This window comes from Aethalodelphis obliquidens, unplaced genomic scaffold (genome assembly GCF_003676395.1).
Source record: "Aethalodelphis obliquidens isolate GAN/ISIS:26980383/991018 unplaced genomic scaffold, ASM367639v1 scaffold13, whole genome shotgun sequence".
NCBI classification, from domain to species: Eukaryota; Metazoa; Chordata; class Mammalia; order Artiodactyla; family Delphinidae; genus Aethalodelphis; species Aethalodelphis obliquidens.
The window spans coordinates 21,801,270-21,825,556 of record NW_020837957.1 but is presented as its reverse complement, the minus strand read 5'-3'; the positions used below and the strand labels follow the sequence as shown (position 1 = coordinate 21,825,556).

Sequence of the window (24,287 nt, the reverse complement as noted above, 5' to 3'; positions counted from 1 at the left end):
TCTTCCATACATGTTGCAGGTGCTTGGTAAATATTTCTTTAAAGAATGAATTCCCAGGTGACAGCTGAAGAAACCAAGGTTAGGAGGGTATGCATCTTGACTTTAGGAACCAGAACCCTGGAACCATCTCCTAGTTTGTAAAATGCTGCCTGCCCATTTGACCAAACATAATTCACTGCTTGTATGTCAAAGGAAATCTGCAGCAGTCGGTTTCCTCCACAGTAAATCGTTTTGTGTCAAACATAATGATTCTTATCTGGCAGCACTGACTTAGTGTCAGAATGCAGACTTATGGAAGAAAAAAAAAAGAAGAATTCAGACTTATGGTATTTAACTTGATCTAGTATTTTTAGTACTTGGGATGGATGAGGACACTTGAGCCCTCATTCTCTTTAAGGACGCCAACCCCTACCCTCAAACACCGAACCCCAGTGAAAGCAAATCTTGTATTTGCTAAAAATGGAGTAAGAAAGGAGTAAGGCAGGAATGTCTCTTTTAATCCTGAAATAATTGCTATCTAAAATTGACTTCAAATGCAGGTCCAGAAATATTATCAATGGAAAAGAAAAATTGCCTCTGTATCAGTCAGTGTCTAGCTAGGAGAATATAAACAGCTCTAGGTATTTCAAATAGAGGGAATTTAAACAGGGAATTAGTTACAAAGATCTTGAAATGTGTGGAAGACAAAAAGGAGCAATTTGACCATAAGTCCCACAGTGTAATTCACAATTACATCCCCAGTACCTGGTATGTAGCAAAGGTTCAAAAATGTGTATTGAATCTATGATTACACTTGTGAGTGAGATTTGGTCTATCAACCTAGGAAGGCCATGGGTTCTGCTGGAAAGCATTAAGATACCTATATGACTCTGATGATTCAATGGATGTATGTGGTTTGGCCTTAGGTAGGAAATCATGTTCAAAGCCTTCTGAACCTGTCAATGCTACTGTATAGCACAGAGAATTCTATGTTCTGTGATAACCTGGATGAGAAAAGAATCTGAAAAAAAAAATGAATATAGGTATAAGTGAATCACTTTGCTGTATACCTGAAACTAACACAACATTGTAAATCAACTATAATCCAATAAAATTAAACAAAACCAAAAAAGCAAACAAAAAGAACCCAAAAGCTAAAACAAAAAACCCTCAAAACCTGTCAATGAATAATATTTAATGAGCAACTACTAGGTACGAGATACTATCCTAGACACTTTTGTAAGCATTTTGTATTATTAACTTTAACCGTCCTAATAACCCTATGATAATGGATTCACTGTTTCCAATTTCATAAATTAGGATGAAACGGAGGCAAAGAGCTTTCAAGTAACACAACTAAGATCATACAACAAGAAAATAGCAGAGCCAAGCTTCCACCCACAAAGTTTGGCTTCAGAAGCTACATTCAGACTCCACACCATATGTCTGTCCACTGCTCAAGTGATGAAAGCTTAGCCTACCTTTCTACCATTATTTTCCATTTCCCCCATTGTACTCTGGGGCATAAACCAGCTAGCTGTTTCCCCAACCTGTTTCCTCTACTTTCTGGGCTCATAGAAGACTATTTCCCAGCTCTTCCCTTTGGTTACTAAAGCTGTGTGACTGAGTCCCAGCCAGAGGAAAGTGAGCAGAGGTGATATGTACCACTTCCTGGCCTGGCCCATTAAGCCTCTCACACGTGGTGCTGAATGCTCTGTAACTTTCTTTCAGCTTGAGGAAGGTGAGCATGGTGAACTTGGATGCCATATTTGAAAGTGTTGGAGCCACAAAATGGAAGAAGGCCAGACCCCTGCATGTCACTTGGAGAAGAGTCAGGAACCAATCAAGACATTCTGCTAGCCTTTAGGTGAACAACAGATGAACTTCTATCAACTTTATTCCACTATATGTGTTGGGGTCATTTTGTTACAGCATCTAGAATTATCTTAACCAATACATACAGGATTTGAACTGATCTATCTATTGTTGCATGAACACGCATTTGGCTTTTGAACATACTTTTCCTTAGAATTCTCATTCTATCCTTCCAATTATTCACACCCTAAAAATTATTCAAGTCCTAAAAATTATTCAAGGCCTAAACCTTCAAGCAGCTCTCTTCCACTCCCACTAGCCACCGTGATTTCTTTTTCCCATAACTTCCTATAGCACTTTGTTGATTGTATCTCTCATGTGCCCTTAGCATAGCTCTCACTTTGGATGTCTTGTTTTCCCAGTAAGCTCTTCAAGGTCAAGGATCATGTTTCAATGCTGCTCATATGTCTCTGAAGTACATAACATGGTGTTGTGCCTTGAGAATTCTCAATATCTGTAGGGAAAGTGAATTTATATATGTATTAGACTTAATAAAGCCCATTTTCCATTTGGGCTTTATTCCATTTCCCTTTTCCCAAAAGTAGTCCTTTATCACTCAAGCAGGAAGGCATGTAAGAAGTGATTTACTGGAGTTCATGTCTTTATTATTCTTTTCACCAATATACATATTCTAACACTTTCGGACAACTGCTTAGAAGAGACAGAAGGCGTGCTTATCAAATTTCAGATGACACAAAACTAGAGGTAATAAATAATGCACACAAGATGACAGAATCAAAATGAGGCAAGTTGGAATGAAGATAACATTTAATAGGGATAACTGAAAAATTAGATTAAAAAAAAAAGTGGCCCAATTTTGGTATGGAAAGACAGGGCTAACACCAATTTATAGGAAAAATCTTTCAGGTTTTAATTGGCTGCTGGGCTGACATGAGCCCAGAGTGGATACACGGGACTTTGTTTATAATTAGGCTCAGGGCACTTGGTGGCAAAGTATTCAGGCTCTAACAAGGCACGGGCATGAATTAAGGTTGCCAGGTGGAGACCAGCTGGAGGTGGATGAAACCTCAATGTTAGGTAATGGGGGAAAAAAGGTCCATATTTTGGCCTGGGCAAGCTCAGCACATAGGGCAACTTTCACCTGTAGCATTGGTGGGAATCCCCTGCTGAGAACACCATCAGGTGATTTCTGGACACTAATTTGGTGCCAATTTAGTATCAGCATGGATTCCCTGAGAGTTTTGCCTCAGAAGTAGAGCCCAGTAGGTCTCAAAGGTTTGTTATTTTACTTTTGGTCCCACTCCCCAGTGTCAGGGTGAGAGCTGTCCTTCACTTAAGACCCCTCACTTTCAAAGCTGAGAAATGCCATGTCATCTGGGTAAATTCAAGTCACCCTTGAGAGAGGGGAGAGAAGGCAGATCACATCTCCTCTGTTGCTCAGTTGGGACAACTGTTCCAGGATCCTTAGCTAGATCTCTCCTAGAAACCTACATTTCCTGAAAACTGGTATCAGAGTTCTGACAAAAAGGCTGTGGCCTTGACCTTGGCACTGGACCACCAAAAAAGCCAATACAATCTTAGGCAGTGTTAATAGAAGCCTAGCACCTGGAATAAGGGTCCTGCTGTAGTCTGTGCAGGTCAGACCACAGGAAGAATTGTTTCTATTCCAGATACCATGATTTAAAAGGGATACAGGCAAACCACTGTGTATCAAAAGGAAGATGACCAGAATGTTGAAGGGATTTAGAAACCAATCACTAGTTACTTTTTGGTGGTTCAGGATCAAGGCTTGGAGTGGGTCAGGATGGCGGGTGGGATGCGGTGTCAGGTAGCATAGATAGCAGAACTGTCTTCAGATATGTGAATGCTGTCCTGTGAAAGAATGTTAGGTAATGCCAGAAGGCAGAACTGGGACCAGTGGGATTTAAGCCCACAATGAAGAATTTTTAACTGTGATAACTCTTCAAAAGTGGAATACGCTTTGCAAGTGAGTGAGGTTTAGAACGTTCAAGTAAAGATCTGGTCACTGTCATAGATGTTTTAGCTGGAATTCCAGAACATTGAGTGGGAATTTAGATGAGAAGGTTTCTAAAGTCCTGTTCAAATTTAATGTTCTATGATCTCATCAATCTTAAAATTAGAACTATGCTACAGAACGTGAGGAAAGAAGATTATTACCTGAGATTATTTTGGAGTTACTACCTGAAGTGGATCTTCCCCTCAAAAAGAGCAGAACCCATGGATTATGTAATCTGCAATGCGTGAGAGGGGAAAAATAGAAGCTTAGTACCATTAAGAAGGGAAAGGAACTCCCTGAGGGGCATGAAAAAAGAAACGTTCAACAAATATCTCGGGAATTCCACGGAGTCTATACAGGCCTGAGGGAAAGGCAAGGGAGGAGTTTGGAAACCCTCTTTCCCAGTGACAAAAGAGTTGTGATGCTCCATGTCTGAAACTGCTCAAGGTGAGCGCACATCTATCGTGGAGGAAAGCACACTTGGTCTTTGCCTCCCCACCTCTGCGGGCCCTGTAGGCAAACAGAATCACATTCTTAGTAAGAACGGATTGTCCTTGAAATACTGTGAGTTTCCAGATGTCTATGTCTCTCTCTCTATGTGTCTCTTGGGCTCCTCCTCTTTCTTTCAGACAGGAAGAAATAACATTCTTTTAATAATCTAGAGTCTCACGTGGGGTGAGGGGTCATCTGCAGAGAAAGTCAAGGTAAGGTGGACTTGGGTGCGAAGACAGATTCTCACACTAGGAAATGGGGGTGGAGGTGGGGCGTGGTACCACGTGCTGGGCAACCTGGGAGCAGGAGAGTAGGGAGAGAGGTCAAAGTATCTGTCCACAAAGGAATCCCATCCTTTCCTTCCCGACCACCAAGAAGACCCCACAGTCGTTCTGTCCAAAACATAGGCCGCTCTCCAAGTGCGCCTTGGGTCCACGTGAGGCGTGCACCTGCGGCGGAACACAGGTAACGTCAAGTCCGGGTACAGCGCCTTTTGGCCGAGCTCCCCTCACCAGCGCGCACCTCTTGCGTTGCCGGCTTCCTCGGCCGCCGCCTCTGGCCCCACTCCTCGTGCGATGCTCGCCACTACAACTCCCGCCTCAGCTGCCGCAAACCCGAGAGCGCCAAGTGGGCGCGCGGGCTGCGCGCGGGCCGGCGACCGGAGGTCTGGGCATGCTCAGTCGCGCGGGCAGGGCTCCGGGCGCGAGCCGGGCTCCCGCTGCACCACATTCATCTGCTGCCAAGGGGAGCCGCCGGGCGCTCGCAAGCTCGGCGCGCGCTGCCCGCGGAAGACCCGGCTGCCGCGCCCCCCGCCGCCTCCCCGAGTCATGGCCTCGCTGGGCCATCCCGCCGCCTTCGGCCGGGCCACCCACGTCGTGGTGCGGGGACTGCCCGAGTCCCTCGGCCAGCACGCGCTGAGGAGCACCAAGGGCGACGAGGTGGATTTCGCCCGCGCCGAGCGGCAGCACCAGCTGTACGTGGGCGTGCTGGGCAGTAAGCTGGGGCTGCAGGTGGTGCAGCTGCCGGCCGACGAGAGCCTCCCGGACTGCGTGTTCGTGGAGGACGTGGCCGTGGTGTGCGAGGAGACGGCCCTCATCACCCGCCCCGGGGCGCCGAGCCGGAGGAAGGAGGTAACTGGCCGCCCGGAGACGCGAGGGGCGCGGCCGGTGACGCGCGCCGGGCCCTCCCGCGCCGCCCGAGCCGGACGTGCTGGGGGAAGCGCGGAAGTGGCCCCCGGGCTAGTTCCGAACTTCCCATTTAGGGGAGACGGTGTGTGTGCGAGAGAGAGAAGTTCATTGTTCACGCCTCCCGGCTGCCGGCGCAGCTTGGGTGCCTTCTAGAGGAGCCGACTGAGTGTGGTGGTGCGGACTCGGGCAGGTGGGTGGGGTGGGGAATCCGTCTCATAGGCATTTTTATTTGTAAAGATTAAAAAGCAGCGAAGACAGTGCAACTCTGCTCGTTTCCCAGGGAGCGGGGGCAGGGAGGGGTGCCGTTCCAAGCGGGCGGGCGGAGCCTGGGCGAGGGCTCCGGGGGGGCCGGTTGATGACCCTAAACCCCCAAGTCCTGCCAGGAGCTGGGAGCAGGGAGGGCCAGATGAATTAACGGTCGATGCCCGCAGACGTGGGTCGTCCCGAGTTACTTTTCGGTGGTGGAGAGTGAGTCCCGCAAAGGGGACTGGCAAGTGAATGAATGTAAGAAGACTGGCCTGTTGCTGAGCCGCGGTGTCTGGGTTTGAAAAGCAGAACTCGGTGTAGGGTGTTGGGTGTGTGTATGTGTCTGTGTGTTTAATTGGAAATGGTGGTTTCACAAATTCAATAATTTTTATTCTCTGTATTTTTAAGCTCATAGCAATTAGAGCTTTTTGTGTTCTCAGAGGATGGTGACTACTTTAAAATATTGCAGTTTGTGAAAATGTCTGTGATTGCTTTAAACACAAGGTAGGTTAGTGGGGAGAGACAAATAAGAGTGAGATTGGATTTTAAAATGCCGTCCGGCCTGGGATTCTTCTCATTGCCTGCTGAGAGCCCAGGGTCAAGACTCTTGGTTGCTATTGGCATCAAGTGGCATTGCAAGAAGCTGGTGGTTTCTTTCATATCTGGAGGGTTAAGGATTTTCCCTCCCTATTTTTCCTTTATTCGATTCGCATTGGAAATGCCTCATAGAGCTTGTAGTTAAAATATGCTTCTTCTCCACATGCTTCACTACTTGGTTGATAGAACTTTGCTTGGTCTGAGAGAATAAGTATATTTGATTTATTTCCCACTAAGAGAATCAGCTTTTTTTTTTTTCACCCTGCCTTAGCAGAAAACCAAAAGAGTAACAGGTCTCATTCTCTTAGCTCTTTTATCTCCTTTGCCACCTCTCCATCTTTGAATCTGTGAGATGACCCACTCTATTTTAAACTGATAAGCATGTAACCCCATTTGAATACTTTCTAATGTGTCCTAGGCCATATGACAAAGCTGTGGTTTGTGCTTAAAAGAGTAACATAGATTTTAAAAACCCTTTCAAAATGATACTCATTTGATGTGGCTGGTCCAATTTCATGTCGAGACTGTCATATATTTAATCATCCATTTCATTTTATTCCTATAATAAAACCTTTCAAATTTTGGCCTTCCTGGTACTAAAGTGGGCATTGATCTGTCTCCCTGTCAGATTTTGAGGCATACATTTTAAATGGGTTTCACTCTTCAGGCTGGTGGCCCACTGCCAGAGGCCACATAGTGTAATGGATAAGAACATCAGACTGGATCTAATTCTGTGATCTTAGCGAGTATCTCTTGCCTCAGTTTTCTCACCTGTAAAGTGGACATAATCATACCTATTTCATAGAATTGTGGTAATAAATTTATTAATCCATCAGAAATATGGAGGACAGGACATTTCATAAGTGTTGGTCGTTATTATTCACTTACCAATGGGTCGTGGAAGATTTACTCCTTGAGCAGTAAGAAGTCTCCTGTACACTGATGCAGTTACAGTGACATTTCCCTTTCCGAGGGTGAAGGGGAGTCTTCTTCACGCCTTAGGTTCCAGCCTAATCTGCTCATTAGCACTGCCTTCCAGCTCAAGTTTTCTGCAGGTGTGTGGTCCCGCCCCCAAACACCTTTGCCATTGCACCTGATCTGGGTTCCCAGAGTAATGGGCCTTCCAGCCAGAGAGGGGAATGTGGGCAGTCATGTTAGGTGGGGTGCTTCAGAGATTTCTTTGAAATCTCTCACAGTTTGCTGCCTACATTGAAGTTAATAAATTCTTGTTAAATGAATGAACAAATGAATTAATGAAATGCTAATTAGCTAATACCAGCAAGCTGATAATAATTACTTCAAGGACTTCTTGGATTGTTATATATATATATATATATATATATATATATATATATATATATATGTATGTGACACCTAACTCCCTAACTGAAACTCCACAACAGCTGAGGCATTATATTAAAATTATTAACACTGATCTCCTGTCTTCTCCCTCTGCATTCCATTTTCCACACTGTAGCCAATTGGTCCTTCTAAAACTCAGATCTGATCCTGTTCCTCCTCTGATTAAAATTCTAGAGGGGCCTCCACTGAGCCTGATAAACCCGTTGAGCTGGGTTCTGCTTGCCTTTCCAGCTTCAGTTGCATCTCTGACCCCACCCGAGGTGCCTCCCAATTCTTGGCTCAAGCCAGGTTCTTTTTTCAAGCTCACCAGGCTGTTGCTTTTATGGGTGTACATTCCTCCTTTGCCCAGTCCATTCTTCCTCCTTCCTCTCCTGCATTTTACCTGGCTGTTTCTACTCATGCTTCAGTTCTCAGCTTGCTCTTACCATTAATATTATTAGCTAATCTTTATTGGGTGCTTACCATTGGCCAGACATTGTGCCGGATTTATGACATGCGTTTCATTGAATGCTCACGTCAAACCTTTGAGCTCATTGCTATCATTATTCCTGTTTAAAAGTTGATGAAACTGAGTCTTAGAGAGATTAAATTGCCCAAGATTATAGAGTGGAACTAGTGAAACCAGGATTTGAACTCAGATTTGCAGAACTCTAAAGCTCTAGTCCCAACTGTTGTGATATTAGATCTCACCTTCTCAAGCATTAGATTGGTTGTCCTTTTATGAGCACCTCTGTACTCCCTGTTATGGTATTTATCATACCATACGGTAATTGCCTGTTTATCTTTCTGTACCTCCCACTATTATGAAAACTGTGAGAGCAAGGATCCTGTCTGCGTTGTTCAACATTTTATCCCCTGGGCCTTGAACACAATAATCATGTAGCAAATATATTTTGTTGAACAAATTTGTTCATGATTTTAGGTCAACCTTCGTTCTCCCTCATTATGACATATTTGGTGTTTTGCAAGCATTTCTAGTCAGCAGAGTCCCACAAGTTTCATTACAACTATAGGTGATTTATAACTGTTTTTCTCTCCCTCTCCCTTTCCGTGCCTCTGTCTCTTGTTGTTGTTTTGTTTTAATTAAAATCCTGAGAAGTTTCTTCTTAATCAAAGCATCATGTTATATTTAATGACTTTTCTTCCTTGGAAGAAAGGACTGAGAACCAAACTAAAGAAAGTAACGCTTCTGTGAAAGCTCAGTGTTTGCGATAATGGGGCCTCCAAAGATTAATAAAACACAGACCCTGTCTGCAGCAAGCTTAAGTTTTAGTGAAGAAAACTGCATATAGAGAAAGTCAGCGAATAATATTACATGTCTAAGAACTTTGTGTCTTCCGGAATATGAATGTCTTAATATGCTTAATTTTTTTTTTTTTTGCGGTACGTAGGCCTCTCACTGTTGTGGCCTCTCGTGTTGCGGAGCACAGGCTCCGGACGCGCAGGCTCAGCAGCCATGGCTCACGGGCCTAACCACTCTGCGGCATGTGGGATCTTCCCGGACCGGGGCACGAACCCGTGTCCCCTGCATCGGCAGGCGGACTCTCAACCACTGCGCCACCAGGGAAGCCTTATGCTTAATATTTTGAAGACAAATTAGCCTTAAGAAACCAATCATATTTTAAATGAATCCAGCTTACATTTTAGAGGGGAAAAAAAGAGAAAGTTAACTTCTAAATGTCAAAGTCCAGTAAGCAAATATCTAAAAGCTATGACAGTGTGTGAGGATTGGGTTTTTTAAAAAATAAAAATTTTGTTTCAATTGTACGTGTCCGCAGTACCAAATTAAAAAGGTACAAGAGGATACAGGGTGAAAGTAAGTCTTGGACTTCCCTGGTGGTGCAGTGGTTAAGAATCCGCCTGCCAATGCAGGGGACATGGGTTCAAGCCCTGGTCCGGGAAGATCCTACATGCTGCGGAGCAACTAAGCCCATGTGCCACAACTACTGAGCCTGCACTCTAGAGCCTGCGAGCCACAGCCACTGAAGCCCAAGCACCTAGAGCCCGTGCTCTGCAACAAGAGAAGCCACCACAAGGAGAAGTCTGCACACGCAATGACGAGTAGTCCCCGCTTGCTGCAACTAGAGAAAGCCCATGCACAGCAACAAAGACTCAACTCAGCCCAAAATAAATAAATAAATAAATTTATTTAAACAAAGAAAGAAAGTAAGTCTTGCCACCCTTACCTCACCCTTGTACCTGACTACCCAGTTTCTTTCCTCAGAGGCAACTACTAATGCCATTTTCTTGAGTTTTTTTTTTTTCCAGAAAGTTTTTAGTACTTAATAAATGATTAACTGACAGAGTTTACTCAGGAAAATTGTGAAATATATCCTGTGCCGTTTCACCCCTCTTTCAGGGCCATTCTGGGGTATTTGGTCTAAGAGAAAACCATACAAACTCATTCTCAAAAAGTGATAATGGCTTTAATTATCCTTGCCTGGAGCATTTGCACTGTTAGGGACCTCTTTAGGAAGAAGGTGATATGCTTAGCACAAAGTAATAAATCTCCAAAGTAAAAATAAACATTGAGGGGGGGAAAGGAGGGCATAAACGGAAGAGGTAAGCAACACATATTTGCATAGTAATTCCCCTTCTATTGGGGCACTTAACTATTTGGACTTACATATTTGGGTCCTGGTTTATTCTTTGGTTAGGAAAAAAGCATAATTATATTGATCCCAGAGGCAAGGTGAGCATTAAGACCATGTCTAATGACCAGCCAACTTATGTGTGTGTGTGAATCCCCAAAGATGGTGTTATTATTAGCTCTATTTAAAAGATAAGGAGACTGAGTCTCTGGTAACCAAGGTTAAGTAACTTGTCCAAAGTCACACACAGATAATAAGTGGCAGAACTGAGCTTCTCATGAAAGTATGAAGGTCTTTTCTGCTTGAAGTGCTTGTTGCCAGTTGTGCTTAATCATAATAGATCATTAAATCAATATAAAACTGCCCCCTGAATATCATTTTACACACTAACAATATACAATATAACTTGGATATTAACTAAGTGGATCATTTTACTTCCCTCCTCTCCTAAATGAGAGTGGATTATTTTCATTTTAGTTAAAAAAATAATTCAGGCATTTACATGAAACCAACAAATTGCCCGGGCACACTTTACGCATAATTGTGCCTTATTTACCAGCCTACTGGATGATTGCTTTTTTAAATGCACACGTGTCCTCAAACTTCTGTTTAACTTCAGGTGAGTAAACTACCCTAAACCATAATTAGAAATTACCCTGATTCTCACCAAGCTGGAACGTGAAGGCGCTGGAGACTCTTCACGTGGCGGCAGATTAAATGGTTCTTGATAAATTGTCACCTCCAACTGGTTAGAACAACTGCTCTCTTTCAGGGTGTTTCTTTTCCAACTCTTCTACATGGCCTTGGCAATAAACGTTTGGAAATTGACGTGTGTCTTGGGAACTGGGACGCATCCCATAATGTAATCTACTCCCATGCAGTTGATCTTGAAAAGAAAGAACATAATGATGAGTAGGGAGTGACTTCTATCAGATACTATCAGCTGAAAATGAACTTTCTGCAGAGATTCCTAGAATCATTATAAGACTAAGAAGGCAGCGATGGATCCCTTATAATTCACATATGCTGGGAAATTGCTTTTGCATGTTTTTGAATTCTTATTGAGCTCAGATTTCTTCAAAATTAGGTATCCAGTCCATTAATATAAACCACAACACAGAAAAATCTACTTAAGACTTTTGAAAAGATTTACCTTCTACTGTCTTTGCATCATAAATAAATTATTCATGAACCTCAATATAAACTTGGAAATGCATGTTTAAAAAATGAGTGATGGTTATTATTTATTTTATGGCATTTGCTGTTAAAATCTGTAACCACTTCAGAAAGCCTAGTTTTCTGACTGGAGATCTGGACACGTGGTAGAGTTCATTCCCCTAATCAAGAGGTGCCATAATAAAGGATAAAATAGCTGAAACCTTAATGAGAAAAGGTTTCATTTATATCTTATACAGAACACAGTGCATTGTTCACCCCGGGTAGTAGAAAAATATTTATTTACTGTAATGCAATCCCTGATGTTGCATCAAAATGCTCCCCTGACCTTTGAAGTTGGCTTTCACTGCTGTCCTTAAACTGATATTAGGTATTTAATCTGTCAGAGTCCTCAGGTGCATTTCATAAACAGGCACTTTTCATCCAAATGGACAAGCAAGAGTAATCTCAAACAACAAATCCCATTTAAAAATGTGTGCGTGTAATGCCATCCCAGTTTACTTTGTCATTGTCAAATAATGTAATAATATACATTGTTTTCTTGAAACTGAGTGCTGAGGGGTAGTAGCACGTAGAAAGGAATAAATCACCAGACTTTAGACTGCTGTTTCTAAATGTCTAGATCATCTAAGCAAGTATGACCAGAGAAGTGAGCACAGCAGACTACGAAGATAGAAGTACAAATTAGTATAGGGTTGGTTTAATTTTGCCCAACAAATCAAACTGAATTAGTTTAACATAGCAAATTAAAGGGAATATAACTTTTAGTCTGCTTTTGTAGCTAGATGGGCTTATGGGATAAGCCGTTATTCTAATGAAGATGAATATATCAGTATTTTGCTTGATTTGAATGTGAGTGAGTAAATCTTTGACTTCATTAAAAATATGTTTGCTTTGATTCCTTTGTTCTTTTGTTTAAGAAGTATTGATGTTTTCTAATCTGCTTCTGGCAGTAATGATGAGTGCCATGATTGTGTTAAAAATGACTGTGTTGGGCTTCCCTGGTGGCGCAGTGGTTGAGAGTCCGCCTGCCGATGCAGGGGACACGGGTTCGTGCCCCGGTCTGGGAAGATCCCACATGCCGCAGAGCAGCTGGGCCCGTGAGCCATGGCCGCTGAGCCTGCGCGCCCGGAGCCTGTGTTCCGCAATGGGAGAGGCCACAGCAGTGAGAGGCCCGCGTACCGCAAAAAAAAAAAAAAAAAAAAAGACTGTGTGTTTGAAGGCAAAGGCACAATAGTTGCGTCACTCATGTAGTATGTTTGTGCCTTCAGCAACTGTCTAGACCCAATGTTTGGTGGTGGGGAGATGTAGGTGAATTAGATACCACCGTTGCCCATAAGGACCTCACAGTCCAGCTAGGAAGGCAGACCAGTGGCAGACACTTGCAGAACAAGAGGACAGGGTTTTATGCCAGAGCTCTGTCTGGTGCTATGGAACCTCCAGGGGGTGGGTCTGACCCATACCAGGACTTCTCAGAAGAAGTGACAATTGAGTTAGAAGTAACCAGGGGAAGGCAGAGAGGGGCAGCCTTCAGAGATAGAGGGCACTGTGAGATCGGATGAGGGTGATTGATGGTACAGTGAAAATTAATTTCACTCATGTTGGGAAGGATGCAGGATTGAGAAAAGCCCACCTGTGGTCCCCTGATCTCTGAGATTTCAATTCCTAGTTCCAAGTTCACCAGGAGAACCACATCCTTAACCACGTTTCCTGGTTGGGGCCCAGAGGGAACTGGCTGCCTCGCACACTGCATTTCTAACTGCACTCCCATCTTTTCTCCTACCACGTGCTCCATCGAGGTCTGGCATTCCTTCCAGGATTCCTGAATAGCACAGTTTGGGAGCGATATAGTCTGCCCTGGAGTGGACTGAAGTCCACTCCAAATCTGAGATTAATTTCTTGAGGTTGCTAGAATGTCATTTGGCTGGGTAGTAATTTTTCCCCTTTGGCCCAAAATGTGCACATTAGGGTGTGTCAAGCAAACCCGGCATCTGCCATGTATAGGTATATAATATTATCCATGTTAGTGGCAGGTAAGAGAAAACTTTCCTGTTTGCTGTTGAAATGTGTTTTTATTCACAAATCTTTCCATCTTGGCAGTAGACACCATTGAGTCTCACATTAATATAAATCAAGTGCAGCTGAAACTGAGCATGCATTTATAATCATAGGCTGAATTTTGTACAAGCTACAGAAGGCTGCACGGTTGGGATACAGCACTATTCTAGATATTAGGAGACACTGGTTTTTATTTTTGCAGTGATAATGAGATCTAATATTCTTTCCAGCTTGGAAATGCTATACTTTCCTTTTGGAACTCAGGGTGTGTTAGGGTGGAAAGTGGAGGGTGGGAAAGTGATAGGGAGATGGGGACATTATAATAATTTACATTTGTGAGATGGGATTGGGGTTTGATGGATAAAAAAATACTGGATTTTATTCAACCCAAGTCATTATACTTGTTCTACTTAATTAACCAACCAATTAACCTTGCTAATGATAACCCATTATGAGATGAAGTTGAATTTGCTAACTCTATTTCAAAACCTCTGCTTACTCCGCCATTTATATAGCACATTTGATAAGAAATTTTTCCCATAGAAAATGTTAAAGGCCATTGAAAGAGCATAAGATTCCTAGACCCACATGATTTCTCCCATCACACATCACTGTCATCAGTGTCTACCAGCGGATGTTTCTGTGATGAGTGTGAATCAATGGCCCAAAGAAATGGATAGAAGTAGATACAAGATATGTGCTGTGAGTTGTAACTAAAAGTCTTGACATGCCCATAGCACTTCTTTCTTATAAACCCTCCATACATATGTACTGATTTCCATCTTGTGCTGAAAATTGACTTTTGTTTCCCAGATTTTGACTTCTGTCTTCCAAAAAATGCGTACAGTTATTTTTCTGAGTAAACATAAAAAAGTTAAAGATACTCATTTAAATGTAGCCTTTCTATAGTAAGCTGTGTACAGATTAAGACTGTGACACAGTAAGATATTGATGTAATTATTTTTTTTAACTTGGAGATATGCTTGTTGGCAAACTTAGACATTTTTAGCCTGAAATGATTAAAAAAATTGAAGTTAGTTAAATAATCTTGGTACAGTTACAAGATAAAAATAGAAGAAAAATACATCCATTTTATTCTTTGAATTGTTTTTGAATCATAAGGGAACTTTCATTTTACAAGGAAAGAGTAAGGTAACTAAAGCTTGGCTTTGGGTCATATTTTAGGACATTTGTGATATAGATGTATTATCCAATTCAAGAGTTTTATGTGGAGGAGTTTAAATCTAGTGCTGTATTTTGAGGTACTCAAATCATTTTTGCTCTTGCTTGTGGTATTTTCCTAACTTTCTGTGTGCCATCTTAGTCCTTTATCAAGGGTCCTGGTTTTCTGGCTCCCTTTTCTCTGAAAGATGCACTGCTGGGAGAGAGAGGGACCCTAGTCAAAAAGGGCACTGGGGGCTTCCCTTGTGGTGCAGTGGTTGGGGGGTCCGCCTGCCGATGCAGGGGACACCGGTTCGTGCCCCGGTCCCAGAGGATCCCACATGCCGCGGGGCGGCTGGGCCCGTGGGCCATGGCCATTGAGCCTGCGCGTCCGGAGCCTGTGTTCCACAACAGGAGAGGCCACAACAGTGAGAGGCCCGCGTACCGCAAAAAAAAAAAAAGGGCACTGATTTCTTCACTTCTCTCTGTTACTCTCAAACTAAACATCTCTAAAGCTTTAGGCCTCCCCTAATCTCCAAACTTCCCCAAGCCACCCCAAATATATAAGTAGTTTAACTTGGAATGGAGCACAGCTTCAAGACAAGGCTTTTAGTACGGAGTGTGTGTGTGTGTGTGTGTGTGTGTGTGTGTCTTCAAATTGCTGCTCTCCACGCACTATCATGGGGTCATGAAATCAATTTAGTGAGTCATGTCCAGCTCTTTTATTTTTACTGTAATAGAATCAATAGAAAATGTCAAGAGTACATGACAACATAGGTCAGTATTTTTTCATGAAACCTTTCACTTTATACATCTGTGTTTGTGTGTCTATTAATTAGGAATATAAAATACGTTTCTTACTCTGAGTCGTGGTAAGAAAAAATTATAAAAACCCACTGTATCTCCTTTCAACCAGACTGCACCACTCAGCCTTTTGTAAAAATTCTAGAGGGCTATGTCCATTGGCCCCAAGGTTCTCAGAATCATGGCCCAAATCCCAAATGCTTCTCTATGCATATCAAAGAATACCGATTTCCACTTGCTTGGGTTGACTTCTTGCAGTGATGATGTCCTGGCTGTTTGGATCCCTGTCCATCCAACACCAACAACAAAAAGCATAATTGGGGAACATGAGGAGGAAGAAGACTGTCAACTTGACTATTTGCTGGGAGCTGATTCTACTTCCCCTTCTTTGGTGACATTCTAAACCAGTTAAGGTATAGTTACATTGACCAAGACGGGAAAGCATAGTTTCCATCTGAACTTGCATCTTTTTCATGTTTTGGAGAGTAGGTTTGGTGGCAGCATCAGACCCTGATCCCCTTGCATCAGGAGGGGTTGTGCTCCTGCATCTTCCCACCTGCAGCCCCCAGGTGGAAGCTGAGATCTGCACAGATGCCAGGAGACATCAGGGACCAATGTCCGGATTTGTCCTCTTGGAATGAGGACAGAAACTCAGAACACTTTGTTGTTGTTGCTCAAAGAACCCCAGAATGTGTCAAAACACAGAAGGTGCTAAAACAATTATAATGTTCAAGTCATTCTCAGACCACTTCCTAAAAGGCCTAGAAGGGACCTTGAAAATCACTGCTTTCATCAATTTTTTCACACATCTGTGACACTAAATGGGTGTAAATCCAGCCCCTATGGAAGAATGCCCAAAGGAAATTTAGTTTTCTTCCCCAAGTAACTCATTTGGGGAGTTGGTGATGATGTCCATTAAATAGGAGACATCTGGATGGATGTATAGGTTGCAGTTCATTCTGAGAAAGTGTATTTGACTGCTGAGTAATGAGCTAGTTTGTGACTATAGGGAAACAGAGCATCCGTTTTTCAGTGGTAAGCCCCTTTTCACAGCTGAGCAGCCTATTGCTAAGGGTGGAGTGTGCTCCCTCACACATGCTCTTTCGTCCCTGCCCACCCCCAAAAGGAGTGCTTTAAAATTTTTGATAAGAGACATTAATGATAGAGGCAAACAGCGTGTGGCTATGACTGGACAAATCGTGTGTTTGTAGCAAAAGGGCTTAGAAATGTGCATCTTGGAGCTGTAATAACATGAGAAAAAATGGGTAGTGCGATTGTCATGATTGTGTCTGCATGTTTCTTTGTGAGCACTCAACTGGGTCACTGAAGCCTCTGAGTGGTTTGCAAGAAAACTGAGGATTAATATTGCTTTTAAACTGGACCCCGGAGAGAAGCTTCTTGGTGAGGGGGAGGAATGATAGGGATTTAAGTTAGGACATTTTCTTGAAAGTAAATGCAGGAAAACATACAAGATCTGAGGCCCACTGGCCTCAATGCAGCTGAGGGCTCAATTATGATTTGATACACGCTCCCTGAAACACTCGCCTGTCCTGAGGTCAGCCTAATGACTGGAAATTCCACAAATGTAACAGCTACTGTCCATTGGCCTGTTTAAAACACAAACACAAACGCGTGCGTGCGCGCGCACACACACGTTCTGAATCAGGTTTGGATAAAATCAGTTTTCTAACAGCGCCTTCCTTGTAAATAATGCTTCGTGGTAATGTGGGTCATCAAAAATGATTAGAGGGAATCTTGAGTCACATTATTTTGGTGGAACACTGGCCAGGAGAACTGTTTTTTTTTTTTTTTTTTTTTTTGCGGTATGCGGGCCTCTCACTGTTGTAGCCTCTCCCGTTGTGAAGCACAGGCTCCGGACGCGCAGGCTCAGCGGCCATGGCTCACGGGCCCAGCCGCTCTGCGGCATTGTGGGATCTTCCCGGACCGGGGCATGAACCCGTGTCCCCTGCGTTGGCAGGTGGACTCTCAACCACTGCGCCACCGGGGAAGCCCGAGAACTGTTTTTTAAATGAATTCTACTTTTTCCCTGGGCTCTTTCAGTCTATGATCACCTCCATGTTGCCCTCCTTTCTTCTTGGTTTTACCCTTTTCTGGAGCTGTCAATGGAGAAGAAAGAGCGTGTGCAGTTCCTGGAGCTTCCCCACCCTTCTTTACACCCCTCTGGTTGGGGAGTTCCTGCAACACCATGGATTTGTCCTCATATTCTGGGTCTGGCTAGTGACTGTCAAAGTACAAGTTTCAACTCATAAGTGGATCATAAAGTCAACCTAGTGCATCACTCTACTTTTTGTTTTTTGTAATGAACTGGAATCAATATTTCTGATAGAAATATCAGAGTGTGTGCATAAGACAGCCATGTATTGTTTCATGTAACTTTTGTCTCCTTTATTCACATAGACACATATACATGTTCCTTTGTTTGTTGTGGATCCCGATGTAAAGTGTATTTCAATGACTGTGGGTCATTGACATCGAAATCTACTTATCTAGCAGACCAACATGAAATGTAAATACTGTCATTTTAGTTTTTGTTGACATTCTTCCCTGTTTGCAGCAACAATAGGATTTTGGTGTGTGTCAAAGGCACTTGACTTTCATTGAGCAAATGGGTAGCTTGATCTCAGGCACTCCTTTCATTACCTAATAGGAAGGTAAGGCCACTCATCTAAATGCAGCAAAGTGCTTGAGATGGAGAGGAAGAGAAGAAAAGCAAACGGTGGAAAGATAGTGAAAAAAGAGTTGGAAAGTCTTGGGCTTTTCTCAGTGAATAAGCATTTTCAGATATTAAGGACTCCCTCACATAAATGCTATAGAGTATTTCTGTACACTTAGAAGTGATATGTTCATTTGTAAAACCAAGTATGATGTTATGCTGTTACAGCCCAGGACGGTAGGTGTTCAGAAAGCACACCTCTTATTAAAAGGGCCACATTAGAGCCCTGTGCACGTTCATGTTTTGTGGACTCCAGCCTCGTTTCCACTTATCCTACTCTCCCCTGCTGCCCACTGATATGTCCACTTGCATCTCCAGCTTGCTCCACTCCCCAAATCCATCATCGCTTGAGGTGCCTAATTGTCTCGGGTACTTCAGTCATCATCCGGGCATGCTCACCGGTCACACAGAGCCCGGCGTGTAGAGACACATGCCTGTTTTTAAACTGACTCAAGAGGCAGACTGACTCCTGTGACATTCCTTGAACGGTGCTCTCTCCTCCTTTCCATTTGCCCTTAGAAGGGGTGGAAGAGGACAGCTGTGAATTCAAACTGTGGTTCTCCTGCTTAATAGCTGTGTGGCCTTGAGCAAGCTGAGCTTCAGTTTCATCATTTGTGAAAACTGGAGTAGTTTTGATGACCCTATAACTTTGTTATGATGATTAGATCCATTTACATGTTCAAGTGTCTAGCGGTACCATGCAAGAGTAGCTCTTCCATCAGTGATCAATCCCTCCTCTTTCCGTGGTTATCCGCTTTCTGTCTTTCTAGAGAGCAGTCGTTCAAGCCCCTAAGGATTGAGGCTGTGCTTTTCTCTTGCTACTTTCTCTCCCTGGAAATTGGAGACCTCTGTCCCTTTGGCTGTGGGCTTGCTGCCTGGGGCCTGCCCAGACGAGACTCTGCCTAGAGTTGAGATTCACGGCTCTTGTATTTTGGTCTCCTGTGCTGACTCCACCTAAAACCTGCCAGGAGGTTGCGAAAGCCATTAGAAATATTCACTTGAGCCTCAGTGGGGTCTGGGCCAGTCCCCCAAAGCTGGTGCTACCAAAATAGGCAGGTGTAACGTGGGCCCTGGCTTTCTCTCCACCCCATGTTTTTAGCAGTAAGTCACCATATTCAACTGAATCAAAATATACTACCCTTTCTATGATTCCTCTTCATCCTCTGATCTTCTGAGTAAATGAATAGTTAGAGAATTTCTACCTTTAAGCTTACCATTTGAACTGGTTGTGTATGGGTGTTTAGATTTGAATTCACATTTATAACTCCTTTACCCATTTAATATCTTTTTCATTTTTAAGAACTTTTAAAATTCTTCTTACATTACAAGGTGAAATTCCACCTGGAGTTGAGTCTTGGTTCCATTTCTCAGTTATATCATCTTGGGCAATTCACAAGTTTCAGTTTCCAGTAAAATATCTTTTTGCCCGTCTCCCAGGGATGTTGAAGATCAAAGTGTTCCGAATACTGTGATGCCCTCTACAAATGTGATTCCACTGGTAACACTGTTATGATGAGCGATAGATTGTATCTAATGGTAGTAGTAACATTATTATTTAGGAACTGGAGATGTCCAGCTCATTCTTGATGATGTCTCTGACTGAATAGATTTGACCAATATCGCTGTGACCACGATGCTCTGATAACCCTTTGAGAGGGGGCCTGATAAAAAAGAGACTACCCTTAGCAAGCTCCAGGCAGCTCTAAAGATCTACTACTTGTTAGCAAGGCCAACTTGGGCAGATAACATTTGGGCACAGTTTTGTCATCTGTCCAAAAGAGTACGTGACTTTTGTTAGTTCAACAAGCAATTACTGTCATTGAGTGCCTGCTGTATGTAAAACTGAAGAAGTAAACAAATATGACGCCTGCCCCGATGGAACCTGAAGTCTAACTGGGGAGATAAATGTAAAATAAGTAATCACAAATATATGTGTACTTCACAACAGTGGTAAGGACCTACTGTATAGCACAGGGAACTATACTCAACATCTTGTAATAACCTATAATGGAAAAGAATCTGAAAAAGAATATATATATATGTATAACTGAATCACTTTGCTGTACACGTAAAACATTGTAAATTAACTATACTTCAATAAAAAATGATAAAAAATAAATTTTAAATTAAAATATTTTTTAAAAAGTGGTAGGTGCTGTAAAAGAAAAGGATGACTTTCCTCATAACGTTGTGAAATGTTCATAAGAGACCTCAGCTGGAAAGGGCCTGAATATCAGTTCTTAGGTAAGACCTCTTATTAAATAGTAGGCAATAAACGTTTATTGGTCAAATGATAAATAGCTGGCTGAATATGGTGTTACCAGAGAACCTCCCCCAGGCAGTAGAGAGGTAGGTTGTCATTGAGCAGGACCTGGACTAGAAGTCTTCAGACGTCTCTGCTTAAAAGCTGTGTAGCTCTGGGCTCATGGGCGATTGCTGTGGACTTCAGGATTCCCCCCCCCAACCCCGTAAACTGGGGTGATGCTGCTGTCTGTCACCCTCTGTTGTGCTGAAGTGAAGAAACGAATGAAAGCACTATGTAAGGATCATGGTTGTGGGTATTACGTAGTGGCTGCCTCTGAACTCTAAACCCAGCACCTGTAGGAACGGGCCATGGCCTGCCCTGTCACATCACCCGAAGACGGGTCCCCAGTCCCACAGTCCTCTGCTGAAGCCTTAGGACCAGCTCTTGGGGTCCCAGCCTGCCTGAGATGGCTCTCAGACCTTTGATAGCAAGATCTACAGCAGTGGCATGGAGTGTATCTGGCTTTTTACCCCATGTTAAGGGACTAGCTAGCTTATGGGACTCCTGGGAGAGCCCTCTAGCTATGAGAGACCAAGGAGACCAATCGTATCAGAATATGCACCCTCTAAGTAAAGTTTGGGCTCTAGGTAGGCTCCAAGCACATGGGTGACTGCCACTTACCATGTGCTGTGCTTGCTGCCTTGTTTACCCCACTGCATCCCACCCTTATAAATCCCCCCCATTTTACAGATGGGAAAACTGAGGAGAGGTTACTTGACTTACTTGTGGTCACATGCTTACTAAATAGTGAGATAGGGAGCCAGGTCTTTCTGACTCCCAAGCCCAGGCATTAGGACCCCTGGTCCTAATACCAGAGAGACAGCAAACTACCATGCTGACCATTAGAGAATTTGGGTTAGCGAGACCCACAGCCATAGGCAGCTGCCCCATCCATTAGTGAGGACATCGAGAAGAATGAGACAAAGGCTTCCTTTCTGAAGACAGAGTTTCCGCTCGGCAACTGCTTCTGCCTCTATCCCTCATCCATGAGGCCAGCCCAGAAACCTTCCCCACCCAGCAGAATCACAGAGGGCCGGCCAGTGTCTCCAGCCATGCATTTAGTCTGGGCTTAATATTTGTTGACAGGGTTCCTCGCCAAATAATTAAGCAACCCATGGAGAACTCTGACCTTACCTTGTACGTGTGGGAGGGCATGCTGAGTAAGAGTCTGAACAGGAATCCTAGGAATGGCCCCAGCTCGAGGAAGGAACCCCCTCCACCCCCAGCTCTTTGGAGTAAAGAACAAGGGTTAATTTCATCCATACACCCTCACTGACTCTTGCTCAGTCTCCCCAGAGTTTTTCAAAGGGAAAATTTATATGAAAGGTAGGGGCACAGATTGTTACTATTCTGGAAATAGATGTTACCGTAACTCTGTGTGTCCCTGTTGGTAACACAGACCCCAGGTCAACAACACAAACAGTACAAGCCCCAGTGCAAGCGATAAGACAGGCAAGCTGCAACTTGTCTAATTCCTGTGCACCTGCGTTTTGGTTGAGGGAGCGGGGATGCACATAGAAGTACGCCAGGACGTTGTTCTCCCTGTATCTTAGGGGAGGGAGGGTAGGCTTGGCATGCCTGGCTTTGGGTCTCAGCATCCCTTCACCCCACAACTAAGATACTGAGCTTTTGTGATGGCTGGGTAAACCCTTGTCTCCTTACCCTCCCTCCCTCTTCAGTCTTGCTCTGGAGACCAATGTTACCCATATTCAGGCGAAACGAATGCATTACCCATGCCATTGCCCTGTTTGTACAGCTCTGGTTTTATTCTTATGAATATCCCCTCTCCCCTCTGTAGAGGACTAGAGTCTTGCCCCTGTACTCCAGCCCCCTGGGGACCTGCCTCTGGCCAGCTGTGACTTGCAGACCCTGCAGTCTGCCTATCTCTGCACCATCACACGTCCTCACACCTCTCATCCCCACCTCCCACTGGTTCCTGCCACCCTGCTGTCCAGAGAATCTGCCCCATCTGCTTGGACTTCCACCCACCAAACATGTGTCTCCATGTGCCCCCATCTAGTTTTCAGGTCCATAGACCTGTTCCAGTGTGACCCACCTTCTCCCAGTTAATCCGTTCACAAGAAACAACAGCAATAATAATATCGTTTATCATGTATTTATTGTGTAACAGCAGTTTAAATCCGTCATTCTCACCAGCTGTCTTGGTCCTGTTACAAGCTCTTGGAGCAGTCTGGCTCTTAGCAGAGGAAATTAAAGGACCCCTTGGTCAGTGGGTCAGTGGGTCAGCCTCATCATTCCTGCTGTCGGCCTGTTCTGTCATTACCCTTGCTCATTTCCTATGGTGAAGTTGAGCCCTGGTTCCATTAACTAGGTTTGTATCTTGACCCTCTTTGCTGATTTTCTGCCTGGATCCTCCACAAAAGACCTCAAGACTGACCTCTAGTCCTTGTGTGAGAGAATCCCTGAAACTTATTGCCCAGCCCTCTGGCGCCATATTGTGCTAGCCCTCTCACACACCTGCCTGGTAAATGTGTCAGGCCAAACATCAGCCTGCCTTCTGCTGGGGTGAACCCACCACCCCGATCCCTTTTGCTGGAGCCTCTGATGCCCCTGTGACTCTAGAAGTTTGGGGTAAGCTGCCTTGACTAAGGCATATACTTAATTTTTCTTCTCCCTCCCCACCTCCTGTAATAATGAGCTATCAATTAAATGCTACTTTTCTGGCTCAGTTTAAATAAGTAAGTTTATTCTTTGAACTCTCACTAAAGTGACTTTAGTATAATTTAGTTAACTGGCATTTTCTGGTAGAAAAGTAACCTTACTGTGTTTAATTGAACAGATTAAAATGTGATTATCTCAGTTGTCAAAAATATTTTCATAGATTTCCTGGTGGTTTTTTTAATAGAAGAAAAATTATTCACATTACTGTAATTCCATATAGTGCAAAACTAGAACAAAGTGATGCAAATCCTTGGACAGAAGGGTCATTTGAGTCACTGGAGTGTCCTGAACCACAGTGGGAACTTAGAGCTGTTATTGATGCACAGCACATTTCTTCAGATTCTGACACCACTCACTTATTTATATAGATGTTTTTCATGTGAATATTTGCGCTGAAGGAGAGCAATAGACATTCACTTGTAAACAAAGGCGGGTGGTGGGAAGGGGAAATGAAGCCTTTGTAGAACTCTAAAATAAACCAGGTTCTCAGAACCTCTCACTCTTAATAATTCCTGCCATTCTTTATCTTAATAGGACAGAAGTCATTGAGAGAATTAGAGAGCAGGATTAACAGTGATAAAAACATGAATTCTGACTGGTGATCCAGAATAACAACTTGAAACGAACGCACCTTGATGTTCTTACCAGAAAGGGTGATGAAGATTCCGACTCCTGATCGTAATTGGCTGTTATGTACTGCTGAACACACAGCACTGTACAAGGCCTCCATGTCTTCCTTGGGTTAATTAGAATAAGTGATGAACACAGGGGCACAGCTGGCTTGTTTGGATCATTGAATGTGAAGGAAGAGGGTAGTTTCGCAGAGGAGAAATGTTTCCTGTGTTTTCACTGAGGATTAGCCTGATGATGAGGAAATTCAGAGAGCAAAGGCCAGGTAGCTTTTGGTTACCATTTTGCATAACTCAGACTGAATAATCCTACAGTTCCTGGTAACGAAATTTGAATCTTTGGCAAACTTTGGAACTAGATGGGGAGTTATCAGATCTGCCAGCAGGCTAAAACTAGCAATCAATTACTGGGTCAATGATTTTTGCATTCT

General features: G+C 43.5%; 1 protein-coding gene across 2 annotated transcripts in view; it reads left to right on the top strand.

The window, feature by feature from the left end:
• Positions 1-4,884: 4,884 nt before the first annotated feature.
• The window catches only part of DDAH1 (dimethylarginine dimethylaminohydrolase 1), a 153,520-nt gene continuing 134,117 nt past the window's right edge, over positions 4,885-24,287 (top strand). The window contains exon 1 of one of the 2 annotated variants that reach the window (XM_027114226.1): positions 4,885-5,454. In XM_027114226.1, the coding sequence (XP_026970027.1) occupies positions 4,900-5,454 (555 nt within the window). In that variant the 5' untranslated portion in view covers positions 4,885-4,899. Of the gene's footprint in view, positions 5,455-5,607; positions 5,702-24,287 lie in introns of those variants that run through there. The other variant, XM_027114227.1, reaches the window with a different exon arrangement.